The sequence below is a fragment of the Malurus melanocephalus genome, unplaced genomic scaffold (genome assembly GCF_030028575.1).
Source record: "Malurus melanocephalus ecotype Western Australia unplaced genomic scaffold, MMel_1.1 scaffold_141, whole genome shotgun sequence".
Lineage (NCBI taxonomy): Eukaryota > Metazoa > Chordata > Aves > Passeriformes > Maluridae > Malurus > Malurus melanocephalus.
The window spans coordinates 1,787,076-1,800,543 of record NW_026623373.1 but is presented as its reverse complement, the minus strand read 5'-3'; the positions used below and the strand labels follow the sequence as shown (position 1 = coordinate 1,800,543).

General features: G+C 36.9%; 1 protein-coding gene across 2 annotated transcripts in view; it reads left to right on the top strand.

Annotated features, from left to right (window-relative positions):
* RALYL (RALY RNA binding protein like) overlaps positions 1 to 13,468 on the top strand; it is a 72,419-nt gene that overhangs the window by 33,908 nt on the left and 25,043 nt on the right. Inside the window, exons 3-5 of one of the 2 annotated variants that reach the window (XM_057371125.1) lie at positions 2,354 to 2,401; positions 6,083 to 6,246; positions 6,889 to 6,969. In XM_057371125.1, coding sequence (XP_057227108.1) covers positions 2,354 to 2,401; positions 6,083 to 6,246; positions 6,889 to 6,969 — 293 coding nt within the window. The remainder of the gene's footprint in view (positions 1 to 2,353; positions 2,402 to 6,082; positions 6,247 to 6,888; positions 6,970 to 13,468) is intronic. The other variant, XM_057371124.1, reaches the window with a different exon arrangement.

Genomic DNA, 13,468 nt, shown 5'->3' with positions numbered 1-13,468 from the left:
TGATTTCCTGTGGCCTCCATTACACAGGCTGCTGGGTTGCTAAAGAACATCTCTCAAGAGGTTAAGAGACTTGCAGTCACCTTGATCTCAGTGCCAGTGATTATCTGTGCTAATTTTCTGCTTGGTGTTATAGCACATCACTGACCAAATCTAATGTCTGTCCCTTGACATGCAAAGGTAGGAACAATTATGGCTGTAGGTGGAGAGATGTACTGGTTGCTTTCACACAATAATCTCTTAAAGATATCATTACTGCTGAAATATCACCATTCAACTTAAAAAAGTTTGATATCCMGTGAGGGGCCAGCAGTCCTTGTTCTGTTCTGTGAGTCAGACCTGAGTTACTACAGAAAAATATTGTTGTCCTTCAACCTTACTCTAACTGTTTCAAAGTGAATCATTCTCCAGCTTCATGGTCTTCAACCTTGAAAAAGTGAATTTGTGCACTCTTCATGCAAATTAAATTAATGTCAACCCCAGGTGAAAGGTTTCATGTGACAGGGATTTAAAATTTAATATTTTTTCTTCAAATTGTCTGTTATCTTCTACTTAAAACACACACTGAATATTAAGTATGGGCTTACTGAAGCTATTAATCATTTAGCTAAATAAAACCACTAGGAAGCTGTGAATAGCTGTAAATAAATTAATAGCTTTGATACCTGCTACTTCTTAGTTTCATGCAGACTGAAGTGAAACACAAAATAAGAGCTATCATATAGTTTAGAAAAAAAATTGCTGGTTTTATATTAAGGTACAGAAACATGATCATTATAAATGGTTTATTATTACTTAACGATATTTCACATCCTCTGCCACACACAGCTTACCTGCTGCTGCGTTCTGTTCTCTCAGGGCTGTTTAATTTAGTAAGTGTTTCACATGAAATACATATGGGGATTTATTTTCCCTGATTTATTTGAACCACAGTTGTCTTCAACTCTCATGGTCTTCGACTGTAGTATTGTACAGGCAGACAGTACAACTTAATCTATCATTTGCAATTGGGSACTTGCATCTGAAAGAGATGTGGCAGAGATGGGAATTTTGCCCTGATCTGCTTTGGTAGAATTCTTGACACATTCTTCAAATTATGTATAGACAAACCATTTTGCTCAGTGTTCAAGAGCAGAAAATATCGGCAAGTCCATTCCCTGTAAGAAAATCTKCTTTACTATGTAGCTATCATCATTCAGGTGACCCTGCCCATGCTGAGGGRCTGGAACTAGATGATCTGTAAGGTCATTTCCAATCTAAATCACACTATCAYTCCATAATCTCCCTTTATTTTCAAGGACAGTTTTCTTCTGTGCTTTGTCCTTTCTAACTCTCTCTTTTCTACCTTTTTCCTTTCTCATTAAAAGGTTCTCTTTCTTTTGTGATACTTTTCTCATGCTTCTTACCTTTTATATTCTTAATCATCCTTCTCAGGCCAGTGAAAAACTTAAAGAGTTTGTGTTACTAGGCAGAGTAATAAAGCCTTGTGACTTTTCTATGCAGAGCCTTTATCTGCTCAATTGTTTTGTTGGGTTTGGGGTTTTTGTGGGATGTATGAAATAGATAAGACTCTTTGCTCTTTCTTCACTACAAAAGTAGAAAGTTGGTAAYGGAATGCAAAACCAGGAAGATCAGTCTGGGACTGACTTTGATATTGACAGCTCAAAAAYAGTTTTCTCATGGACTTGTGCAATTTCACATTTGTTTATTTTCCTTGATGGTGCCCATCTTTTCCCAGATGGTAATGTGTATTCCTTCCTGAACCGGAGGGAAAATGCATTCCTGTAAAACTCACTTAGCATTTATTTTCTTAACTTTTTACATTTTCTCTTTTTGATGAATATAATTTGGTGGACTGAAGGACCAGCAAGCAGTCTGATCCTTTTCAKGTTTSTCTAAATYGAAGTAATTGTCTAATCCCAGCTCMCCTTCTCACTCCTTTACCACTCTTTCATGTATTTAACTGTCTTCCTACTCCACTGATGRTGCTATGTTAGACCAGAAAAGAAGAGGGTGTCAGTTTTGGAATGCAAACATCATTTGATCACTCAGAGAATTACACTATAATGAGCTTCTAATTACAGAGCTGTCTCACYGTGTTAAATCCTTTCTGTATGTGCTGTCAGCTGTTTACCCTGTTCTTCCTGCCCCAGACTTCACATTTCCAAATATACAGTGATAGCTGACAACAGCATTGACAAGCATAATATACATTTTATGGTTGYATAAAAGAAGTGAAAGGACGTTGAAGAAGAGATTGAAATTTGAGAATAAGCCAATATTACCACCAAAGTTTTAATCAGTGTGTATTTTCCCATAAAYTAGCTCATTCTTGTTTTTCTGTGTCTTTCCACAGTGGTTATGTCTTTGATTATGATTACTACAGAGATGATTTCTACAATCGGTATGTGTACCTATATTTTTGTACATCCTACATMATTTCTAATGTTTGTTTATAATATAATCCTATCATTTGATTAAACAGGTCAGTTCTGATTTTATGTATTATTCATTGCATTATTTCTATTGTATATCAGAAGACTATTTGAATACATCACAGAGAACATTATCATCACCAAATGTGTGCTTACTAAACAGATCCTTTGATTTTATCCCTGTCTAAGAGCTTGGGGCATTTGCTGTGCTGAAGAGTTTAATGGTAGTTTAACAGAGTTCTTCCAGGCTGACTTTCACTGCAATGTATACTGGCTGCAAAATTCATCAGTATGACATTCTGGCTTTGTCTTTTCATCCATGTGTACAAAAAGATACAATATCCCCTCCAAGAACATTTAGAAGTGCAGAAAAACCTTGWGAGAAGTAAAAGTACAAATTGAACAAGTGTGTTTCTATAGGGCAAAAATAATTTGGATACCTGAGATTCTGCCTGTAGTACTTAGACACATCACTGTGAAAATGTTTTTATTCAGATGTAACAGAATCCCCACATCACAGGAGTAGCATGAATGATCACAGGTAACCAATTTAGGATCCAGCAGTGCTTGGTTTAGCACAGGATAAGTGAGTCAGAGAGGAACAAAGCATTGCTCCATTGACTTTTTCTAATCTAAGATTTATTTTATGTAAAGCAATGGACAGTAGCAGGGGAGCAGTTTACACCCTGAATTTAACTTAGCATGTGCTATATACATTTCTGCTYAGGAAAACCGTAGAAAAAATGTAGAAACAATATTTTCAAGTTTGTTTTTTTCTGATGTGGGTTCAATTTGAGCCACTAGTTTTGGTTTTGCATGTAAATCACTATGCTCCCTTTGGACTAAGATAAAAATAAGGAGATATAAACATATGGAGTAAAAGCTATCAATGCAGTTTAATCCTGCTCAGTCCAGCCTTTACAGTAGGAGCAGCAYATGTCTTTAAAAAGTTAGTTCCTGTGGGCTTTTATTTAATTTTTCCAAGGTTACAACTGTGAATTTAATCTGTGGAATTGTGGTTTTAAATAGAATAGTGTTTTTCATCTATCACACATATTATAAAAGTTATATGTCTAGGYTTCTTCCCTAACTCTGTATGCTATGGGTAGCAGAAATGATTAACTATAATGGTTAAATTTTCACCAAAAAATGAAGAAATATTTATGGGGCATTAAAGGTTGTTTCTGTAGAACTTGGTGTCTGTCTTGATAATTGTGTTGTTGTGGAAAACCTCTGATGGTGAAATGTATCCACAGATCTATTCAATAGCATAATCTTTTATTTAGATGTCTTTCAGAATTAAGACAGCAGAAATTTTATGGTAGAAAGCATGAATATGAGGTTGGCCTCATAAGTCTGGACATGCTGATCTGTTGACAATAAAAACCATAGGAGGTTAACAGTCTCTTTTAGATACAAGTTGATGGAAGGGAAAGATGAAAATCTCAATATAGTAGTCATGGAAGAAAAAAATCCCATGGAGAATTTGATGTATCAACTATTAAAATGTCTATAGGAAATATAAATTAAGAAATACAATCATGGTTCTTTGAACTTTTGAGCTCCTAAACTTTCCAAATTTCTGTGTTTTACCCCAAACCATAGATCTTGTTTTCTAATATTCGAAATAATTAATTCCATTTAYTTCCCAACCTTCCTGAAGGAAGAACATGTCTTTTTACCTTAATTAAAGCAGTGATGGGGCAGAAAAGAGTATCAAGAATGGATAGTGCTTTGAAATAAAATCTATMTGAAGACAGGCTGGCAAGACCAGAACTGTAAATTTAGAATGGTGACTGAAAGAAAAGGCATAGTTGTATTCACATTAGTGATTACTGGGGGAAAGAATTGCTTTAGAACTGAACATTTCTTTTTATCATTTCTCTTATTATAAGAACAAGGAAAACAGGCATGGTAGCTCAAAACTATAATTGGAAACATTGATTTTTATAAGCAAGCATATTAATGGAATATGTAGAACTTGATAAAACAAAATGCTAAGCCCCAAAGCTTTGCATAATTTCATAAACAAAAGTAGGAGTAGATAGATAAGAGTCCCTTAGATAATAGTTCTTTTATGTATTTTGAGGAAATGGAAASAGTTTCAAGTTTCACTATAGAAGTAACACAAACTATTGGAAGCTAAAAAATAAATTACCTTTAGAGTAATAATCACATAATGAACTTTTGCATGACAGCTTTCAGCTCATCAGAAACATTTTTGTCCAGTAATGTCCAAAAGGATTTTGTGACCAACGTGYCGATGATCCAATATGGTAAATGATGAGTGGCAATAAACAAAAATATTGTTTAAAGTAGAAAAAAGATGGTTTTGTGTTCTTCACACACAATTGACTCGTTACGCTCACAATGGCGAGAAACTGCTAATTTGTGAGAATATTTGARGCCACAGATTTCACATCCAGTGAGTGTGGCAGGATCTCTGAGAKACATTTTGTAGACAGCTATGGAAACAGAGGGAGATGGTTGCATTGTATTTAGGATTACAGTGCAGACAGAAGTCTGGTTCGATTTAAGCACTAGATATGTGTTTGCCAGAAAATGGGTTAGAAGATTTAAGATTGACTCTGCTTCCTGTTCATACTGATAAATGCTGTAGTGAGTGAAATACTGTTTATTGTGTATTTGTTTCCAAATGTGTGTCTGCCCAGCTGGGTGACAGTACTCACCACTGCGAAAATTAAACAYGCAGTTATAAATTTCCGTAATTACTAGTTGCAAGTAAATTTGAGAAAATTTTATGATGATATTGCTTATCCCTCTGCTTCAGGCTCTGAACTGAAAAATCTTCATTTTCTGAACTTTTTTTCTCCTAACCGTTCATATTGAGAAGCCATAACTTTTATGTTCCGAATATAACTGTAGCTTTTATCACCTTTTCTACTGCCTTTATTTTCCTCTACACGTTAGCTACCTGCTATTGATAACTGTATTTTTAGGGTTGGGCTATTCTACCTGGGAACAATAGATCGTTTTTGTCATAGAGTATCTTTTATTGGCTGTAGTGGTAAAAGTCTGAATATCTGCCTGCTGCAGTGGTTTTGGTTTGAACAATTTTTTTTTTTTCTTTTTTTAAGCATGCTTCGATATTTTAGTATTTCTAAACCAATTCATTCTTTAATAAAGAGAACATATGCAAAGACTTGTTATTTCACAAACTGCAGGTTATTTCTTTATGGTGACAGTTGTCTTCAGAAAAGTTCTTTTTTGTACTTCACTTTTACATCTTTAAGGATAGCAGATAGAAAACTAGAATTTAAGCCATGCATGTAATGGAAGAGCTGAAATGTCACAACAAAATGTRCTGCTGTTGGCTGCGTGCAATGAAATGGTGTGGACTTGTGGAAAGCAAGTTATGGATTTTCCATATGGCAAATAGCAAAGTCCCATCTTCATTTAAATCACACACAAAAAAGTCTGAGCTGGTCTGTGCACTGGTCTGTGACTGAAATCTGAATAAGACGCTTAATGTGCATTGGTCCTTGAAATCTAATTTGACTTGATATAAAGYGATTATGGTTTCAAAGGGTAATTTTCTCAAAGATAACATGCAAATCTAGTTGACAGAGCTTCCATGACATGAAATCACAGAGGGTTTTATGTAGTTCAGCTGACTTAATCTTTTCTAGGTTGTTTGATTACCACGGCCGGGTCCCCCCACCGCCCCGTGCAGTGATTCCACTCAAACGTCCCCGTGTGGCTGTGACATCGACTCGGAGAGGCAAAGGGGTWTTCTCCATGAAAGGAGCATCACGATCCACTTCAAGTGGGCCTTGTTCCTCAGGATCCAAATGTGAGTTGCTCAAATCAGTTGAAAATCATTGGAATTATTATTCTAGTAATTTCTGCAAGCAGACATCTTCTACTATACAGCTCTGTGGTACCCTCAGTCTCTAACTTGAAAAACTGTCTTGATTACCAAAGCTCCCAGGCCTTTCCTGCAAGTCAAGGAGCAGTCTTTGACTTTTTTGAAGGAAATTCAATATGTGACCTGCTCCCTTGACCTCAGAAGAAGCCTGTTTAAAATCTCCTCTCAACCTGACTGCTCACACACCATGAGATCTCATGAACAGCTGGTAATAAAACAAAGATAACAATCTTGTTATAGACAGAGAGATGTCCACTGATGTCTTGGGAGACTGGAGGGTTGTATGTAAGATGATGGAGGGGGTGGACTGGGGTGGCTAGGGGAGGTTTGGTTATGTGTACTTTTTTTGTACCAGATTCCTTTGAGTGTAGAAAAGGCGAAGTGCTTTTGTCTGTTTTAAAGGAAGCTCAAAACAGTATTGGCATCTTGGGGTTATTTAACCCCTCTTTAGTGGGTTGGCCTTAGAAGAGCTGAKGAAGAGTAGGCATTCCCTAATCCAAGCTCACTAAGCTCCCCATTCCGTAATATGTCCTGGGAACTTCATCTTCCTCTTCGTGCATCTTTCAGCACCCACCCGTCTTCCCCTGCCCCTTTTGTGGAGTGATTCTGTCCTTGGAAGCATCATTGGAAGAGGAAGAGAAAGATCAGGTAGGGATCAGATATTAGAAAGAATGAAGGAACTTCAATAAGCCTTTTGAAGTACTAGAATGGCCAGCAAAACATCCTGCTGTCTTACATACAGCCACTAAATAAGTGAATCCATCTACAGAACATCTTACTGCCAGAGGAGTTAATTATGGCATCAGCAGGACTGAGGCACATACTCTGAATAACATAATCAAATATCTCATGCTTGTATCTAAAAAAGAAGATGGACCTCTAGTGAGCCTGCTAGGATCCATTCWTGATCCTATCATTTAACCTGATGATATCAGAGATGTTGAAGGAAAACATGCAATAAACAAGTAAATGCATGTGACTGAAAAAATGGATATGTGGTAAGCACAGCTAATGTTGTACACTCAGAACAAGGAGCTTGAGACATTCCTTGGAAAGGGTGATGTTCTCACAAACAGAGGCTCTGATGCCTSTTCATTTCAATCACTCACAAATCTCCATGGAATGAATGGGCTGGATGTCCACCACCACTGACAGGAGCTGTGATGCCTAACACGCAGGAAGATATATAAATTTCAGTGTCATATTATGAAGCTCACTCAGACGCTAAAAGGATGTCTGGGAGTGGCAACACTTCCTTTTGTTCTCTGGAGGATGAACATGAGTCGAGACATTTTCATACACACCTTCAAGTAACTCCTTCCTCAATACTTTAAGCAATAAATGGTGTTTTATTCTATTATTTTAAAAGAAAGCATGCAGCTCAAGAACTTTAGAAAGCTTAGAACTTAAATTATTTTGTTAGTCCTTTTCAGTCCTTGAATCTTTGGGTTTTCACACAGTGAATCAAAGCTTTAGTTAGATCTGATTTGTTCATCTTTTACTGTTGTCTTATCTCTATGAAGAAATAGAAGAATCAGTACATTCAAAGCACTAACTGTCCTTAAGAATGCTCTAATAAGATTGGGCTTTTCCAACTCACTTTGCCATGAAAAGAGGAATTACTTTCAGATAAGTTTTTTATATATTTTTCTCATTCTCCAGAACGACTTAATTTCTTCTAGAGAGATGAGGATCTTAGTGTTAGTGTCCCAACATATTTTAAGAAAAGTTCTCACCCAGAAATCTGGATTTTCATGGTAGTGAATGAGACAGAGAATATTGCATTACCATATAGATATTTGTCCATTAGAATTATTGCAAAATTTTCTTTATTATTTCTTCTGCATTTCAAGAAATGTTTTGTAGTACTGTGCCAGGACTTAAATAATGCATAAGATTGTAGGATTCAACCCTAGTCCAAGTATACACAGCCACTTGCTATGAGACTTCGAAACACTGCCTGCATAACATGGCAAATATTGCATAACCTGTAAATTATTTAATGGAGGTGCAGTCAGGAGTGTCAGATCCTAACAGACAGTGCTATGCCCCAGTGAAAGTATCCTTCAATGTATTCAGGTGTGATCTCAACTCGAAAAGTGTCAGTCTTAGAGCTCCAGGTGACAAGATTATCCTTGGATCCAATTCTTTAAYGGATGGGAGAGCTGCAAGATCTGTCACTGAAATCATGGGCTGACATTTTGACCTTTGTTAGCTTTCTACCCTCAATTCATTACAAAGACAATTGGAACACAGATGCAGAGACTTTTTATTGTGACGAAACAAATTGCACAAAATATTCTTTCTGCGTGCAGCACATCTTTAAAAGAAATCAGGCACACCGTATACAGATTTTCATGCCTAATTTTCCCATAGAATTACTTTTTTGTCCATTCCAGTCAACACATCATAAACATAGAAATGTGGTTTTGTTGACTTGGACAGGAATGTACCCAGCTTGCTGTAAGACTCTTATCAGAGAAACAGCCATTCCCTTAGAGGCTTCAATTTGAAAATAGAAAATCTATGTTTTGCTTCTTCCTGTGCCATTTTCTGGGAAAAGCCGGTTATATTGAATTGCRGGATGAAACAATTTAATATTTTGCAGTCCCTTACTCTATAGTGCTAATCTGAACCCCTTGGGATAATGCTCAGTTGATTCTAGTGGTAACTGATTGTTAGTTAAATAAAGGATTTCTTCAATAAGGAGAAACATAATTTGTGCGAAGGAGCTATTTTGAGTTTTAATGAAATGTGAGACCATAAAATATCTTAATTGCAAGTTTAGAATTAACCGTGTCAAAACTGTATTGCCAATGCTTGAGTTTTCATTCCCATATAGCAAAACTCTCATGAGATCGCTTCCCGTAAGAGACTTTTCAGACGTAAGGGGAAATCTCGTGGATATAACACTGTCCATTCTCAGACTGGATCCAGAAAATGAACCCGTATATGTCACATTGAAGGTCAGAACACAGGAGACCCCTAAGTGAAATCACCAGAATGAAAAGAATTCACTTCTGCGAAACAACAATCCAAAGGCAGAAGTTTATTGTTGTGCAAAGATGTTACAAAAARACAAAGTACCAAAAATGCCTTGCTCATTGATGAGCCCATATGCAAAAATAATGTCTGCCAGCACAGTAAATTCCTGTTTAATTAAAAAGTGACAATATGTGTTTTAAATGTGCTTCCAAAACCAAAAATACATTAGGAAGATTTGATTTTTTTTCCTAAATTCATAATTTTTCCAGGAAAAGTTGTAAATATTTTGTTTTCTTTATAACTCCAAAAACTAGGAAAAAAACATAAATCATCATTTCTAAATCACCAGAAGTAACTCACAAGATGAAACCTGTTGTGGGTAAATCACACATAGTAATTCTTCATGTTAATGGTATGAAGCAGTACATACAAATTGCTATTTAGAACTGGGTAAATCTCACTTTTTTGGAAATGTAGAAACTGAAGCTCTCAGAGTATGCACTTTCATTTCACACACCTGAAATCAGGAGGAAAATACTAATCAAATCTTTTCTACTCTGTGTTCTTGAAATTAAAGAGTAGACACTTAAGACTTATGATATGTATTGAATTATGTCTTTAAATGAATTAATTTTGACTCATAGACTTTATATTTAGCTTCTTCAGCTGATCCTTTTTCAGTGATATCTGAAGTAATAAAGTATGATAAAATATTGTATATTAAACATGAAGGGCTTAGATAAAAATATATGACATTTCTTTCCAAAAAATCTGAATCATGCTTTGTGGATGAATCAATTTGCAGTTACAACAAAGAAATGTTTGACAAATATAGCTGTAGTTTGACATTAGTACTTCCATTTTAAGAAATGTGATTGATCTTAATTTTATATCTCTTGTTATGGGGTAGATGTTGCTTGTCTCCTTTGTTGTTAGATGCTTCAATGAAAGATGCATTCTGGAAGGCCACAAAAGGCTGGAAATGGTCACCTAATCAAATTCTTTATTCTTGCAAATAGAGGTATCATCTAATCCTTTAACCTGCATCATAAAGGTAGTTAGGGTTTGGGGTTTTTCCATCTCTGTTTCTTTTCATTTCCAGCCTAGTTTGTTTCTCATTTTCCCATATTCTTTTTTTTTTTTTTTTTTTTTTTTTTTTTTTTTTTTTTTTTTTTTTTTTTTTTTTTTTTTTTTTTTTTTTTTTTTTTTTTGTGCTAACACTGTCTTACCATAAAAGTGTTATTTCTTTTTTCTTTTTTTGTCTTCAGGAAACAAACAAAACCCTTCTGTCACACCACAGGCTTTCCATTTTTATGGCCATTTTCATGGCTGTTCTCCACATTTACCTGCTAGAATTCATTGGTTCCACCTGTACCCACCAGGTTCTCATACAAAGGTATTATGCTTCTTCACCTTTTGCATTGCATCATTTGGCACATCCTAGCACCTTATTTTCCTTCTCCTGGCTGCCTTATAGTGACAGTCTATTATCAGCTCAAGGATAATTCTGTCACTGACATTTTTTTCTGCTGGTGCCTTGGTGCTGAGAGTAGGAGTTCTGTTGTTAAGTTTAGGATGTATTTTCAGTGCAATTGCATCTCATGTTCCCTACTGTAACGTGCCTTAAAAACACCTGACCTCTTCTTTCATTCCAGTTTGCTCTGAATAGATGATGTCTTTCAATTTCACGTCATCATGAAATTTCACCTGTTAATTTAGTTTTTTAGTCAGAGTTGTTCAAGATATTTTGGTGCCAGGTCTTGAGAAATTTCATTAGTAATTTCTCACCCTTTCAATATGTGCACTTTTGTCACCTGCTGGCCTTTGTTTATCTGCTAATTGGGGAAAAATTCAAACAGTAAGATATTTTATTTTCCTGTTCTATTGTTCAAAACCAGATGAATGGATATTTTGGACAYGTGCTGCTCTGGTGTCATGTTTACCAACAGCTTTATTTCTTGCCTGAGATCAATTTTTAAAAATCCATGGTGTTTTAAAGAAGAATTTACATACTCAGGACATGTGGAGCAAAGAAATTATAATCTTTGCATTTTATCTTTGTCATAATACTGCCTAAAAAGTCTGAAGTTCTTCCTAAGTGCTATTCCACTGAATCACAGACTCACAAAATGGTTGAATTTAGAAGGTGCGAGTGCCCTACAATGCAAATTTCCCAGGATTGTGTCTGAGCATACCCACAGGAAAAAAAAAAATATCTTGTGTATAGATGCAATTCCACATGCTTTAATTTATGYCAAAGGTCTTTGGCGTGTCAATGGGGTCTACTGAGAAGGGTCTGGCTTTGCCTTCTTCATTCCTGGGGAGCCCAGAGGTAGACACAGCATGCCAGATATGGCCTCACAAGTGCTAGGCAGAGGGATGTGCTGTGTTTGGCTGCGTTGGGTCAATTTTCTTAGCAGTAGCTACTATGGGGCTGTGTTACGAATTTGTGTTGGAAGTGGTGCTGATGACACGGGGATGTTTCAGTCACTGCTGAGCTCACACAGTCAAATCCTCTCTGCTCCTCATCCCACCCCACCAAAGAGCAGGCTGGGGGTACACAAGGAACTGGGAGGGATATAACTGGGACAGCTGACCCCAGATGGCCAAAGGGATGTTGCAGACCATGGTAACATGTTCAGCAATAAATTAGGGGAAAGGGTGGCCAGAGTTTGCTCAGGTCATCAGTTCATTGGTGTTTTTATTTGCATCGCTTCTTTTTCTTGGACTTTAATTATTTGTCTGTTATTTTCCATTACTATTATTATTATTATTATTATTATTATTATTATTATTATTATTATTATTGTTATTATTATTAAATGTTTTTATCTAAACCCATGAGTTTTCTCACTTTTACCCTCCTTATTTTCTTTCCCCCATCCTTCTGGGGGTTGGAGGCAATTAAATAACTGTGTGGTGCTTAGTTGCTGGATTTGGTTGAACTGTGAAAAGGGAAAAGATCAGGCTCATGCCCAACTTGTTTTTCACCASAGTCCTTCCCTATTTGTCTTTGGTAGTTGCTGCTTACTACAGAAATACCCGCCACACGATAATTGAGAGTGGAATTTTTTGGGGAAAATAATTTTGAAGACTTGTACAATTCTCTGCAAAGTAGAACAATAAGCAATTCAAATAATTACACCATCACAATGTTGGAAGCAGAGTGAAAATTTGAAACTTATGCAGATTGGTTGAATAATTTTTTTTCTTTCAGTCCTTTTTAGTGTTAACTTGAAGCAATGGACTCTATGATCACAAGAATCAYAGAGTCATTTAGGTTGGAAAAGACCTCCAACATCATCCAATCCAGCCTTTAACCCATCACCACCTCATCAGCTAGACCATAGCACTAAATGTCACAGCCAGTATTTTCTTAAGCACTTCCAGGGATAGCTATCCCATTACCTCCCTGGAAAGTCCATTCCAATGTTTAACAATCATTTCCATAAAKAAATTACTCCTAATATCCAGCCTGAACATCCCCTGGTGCAGCTGAGGCTAGGTTCTYTTGTCCTGTCCCTGGTTATCCTCASTCRGCTACAACTTCTTTCAGGAACTTGAAGAGAGTGATAAGTTCTCCCCTAAACAACCCCAGGTCCCTCAGTCGCTCCTCATGTGAATTACCCTCTGACCTTTCACCAGCTCCRTTGCCTTCATTGTCCTTTTCCGRACTCACTCCAGCACCTCAGCATCCTTTTCAATTTCCRTGCCCAGAACTGGACTCAGCCCTTGAGGTGTCTCACCAGTGCCCAGTACASGGGKACAATCACTGCACTGGTCCTGTTGGCCACTCTGCTGCTGATACAGGCCARGATGCCATTGGCCTTCTTGGCCACTTGGGCACACTCTGGCTCATGATCAGTCATCTGTTGCCCAGCACCCCCAGGTCCTTTTTCACTGGGCTTTGTTCTTCGAATCCTCATTKTTTTCTCTGCTCCTTCTGGTGCCATATTCTTCCCAAACTACTTTTTCAGAGACACCATACAGAAGCCCCTGTGCAGCAGACCTGAGTTGAGCAGCAGCCCTCTGTGTGTGCCAGTTTCCTTGACAAACTCAGAAGTGCAAATGTTTTCTGCTTTGCTTAATAGACTAGAAACAAATACCATTAGGTCCTTGCTGTGTCACTTSTGAGTTTTGACCTTTTGGGCTTGGCCAGCCT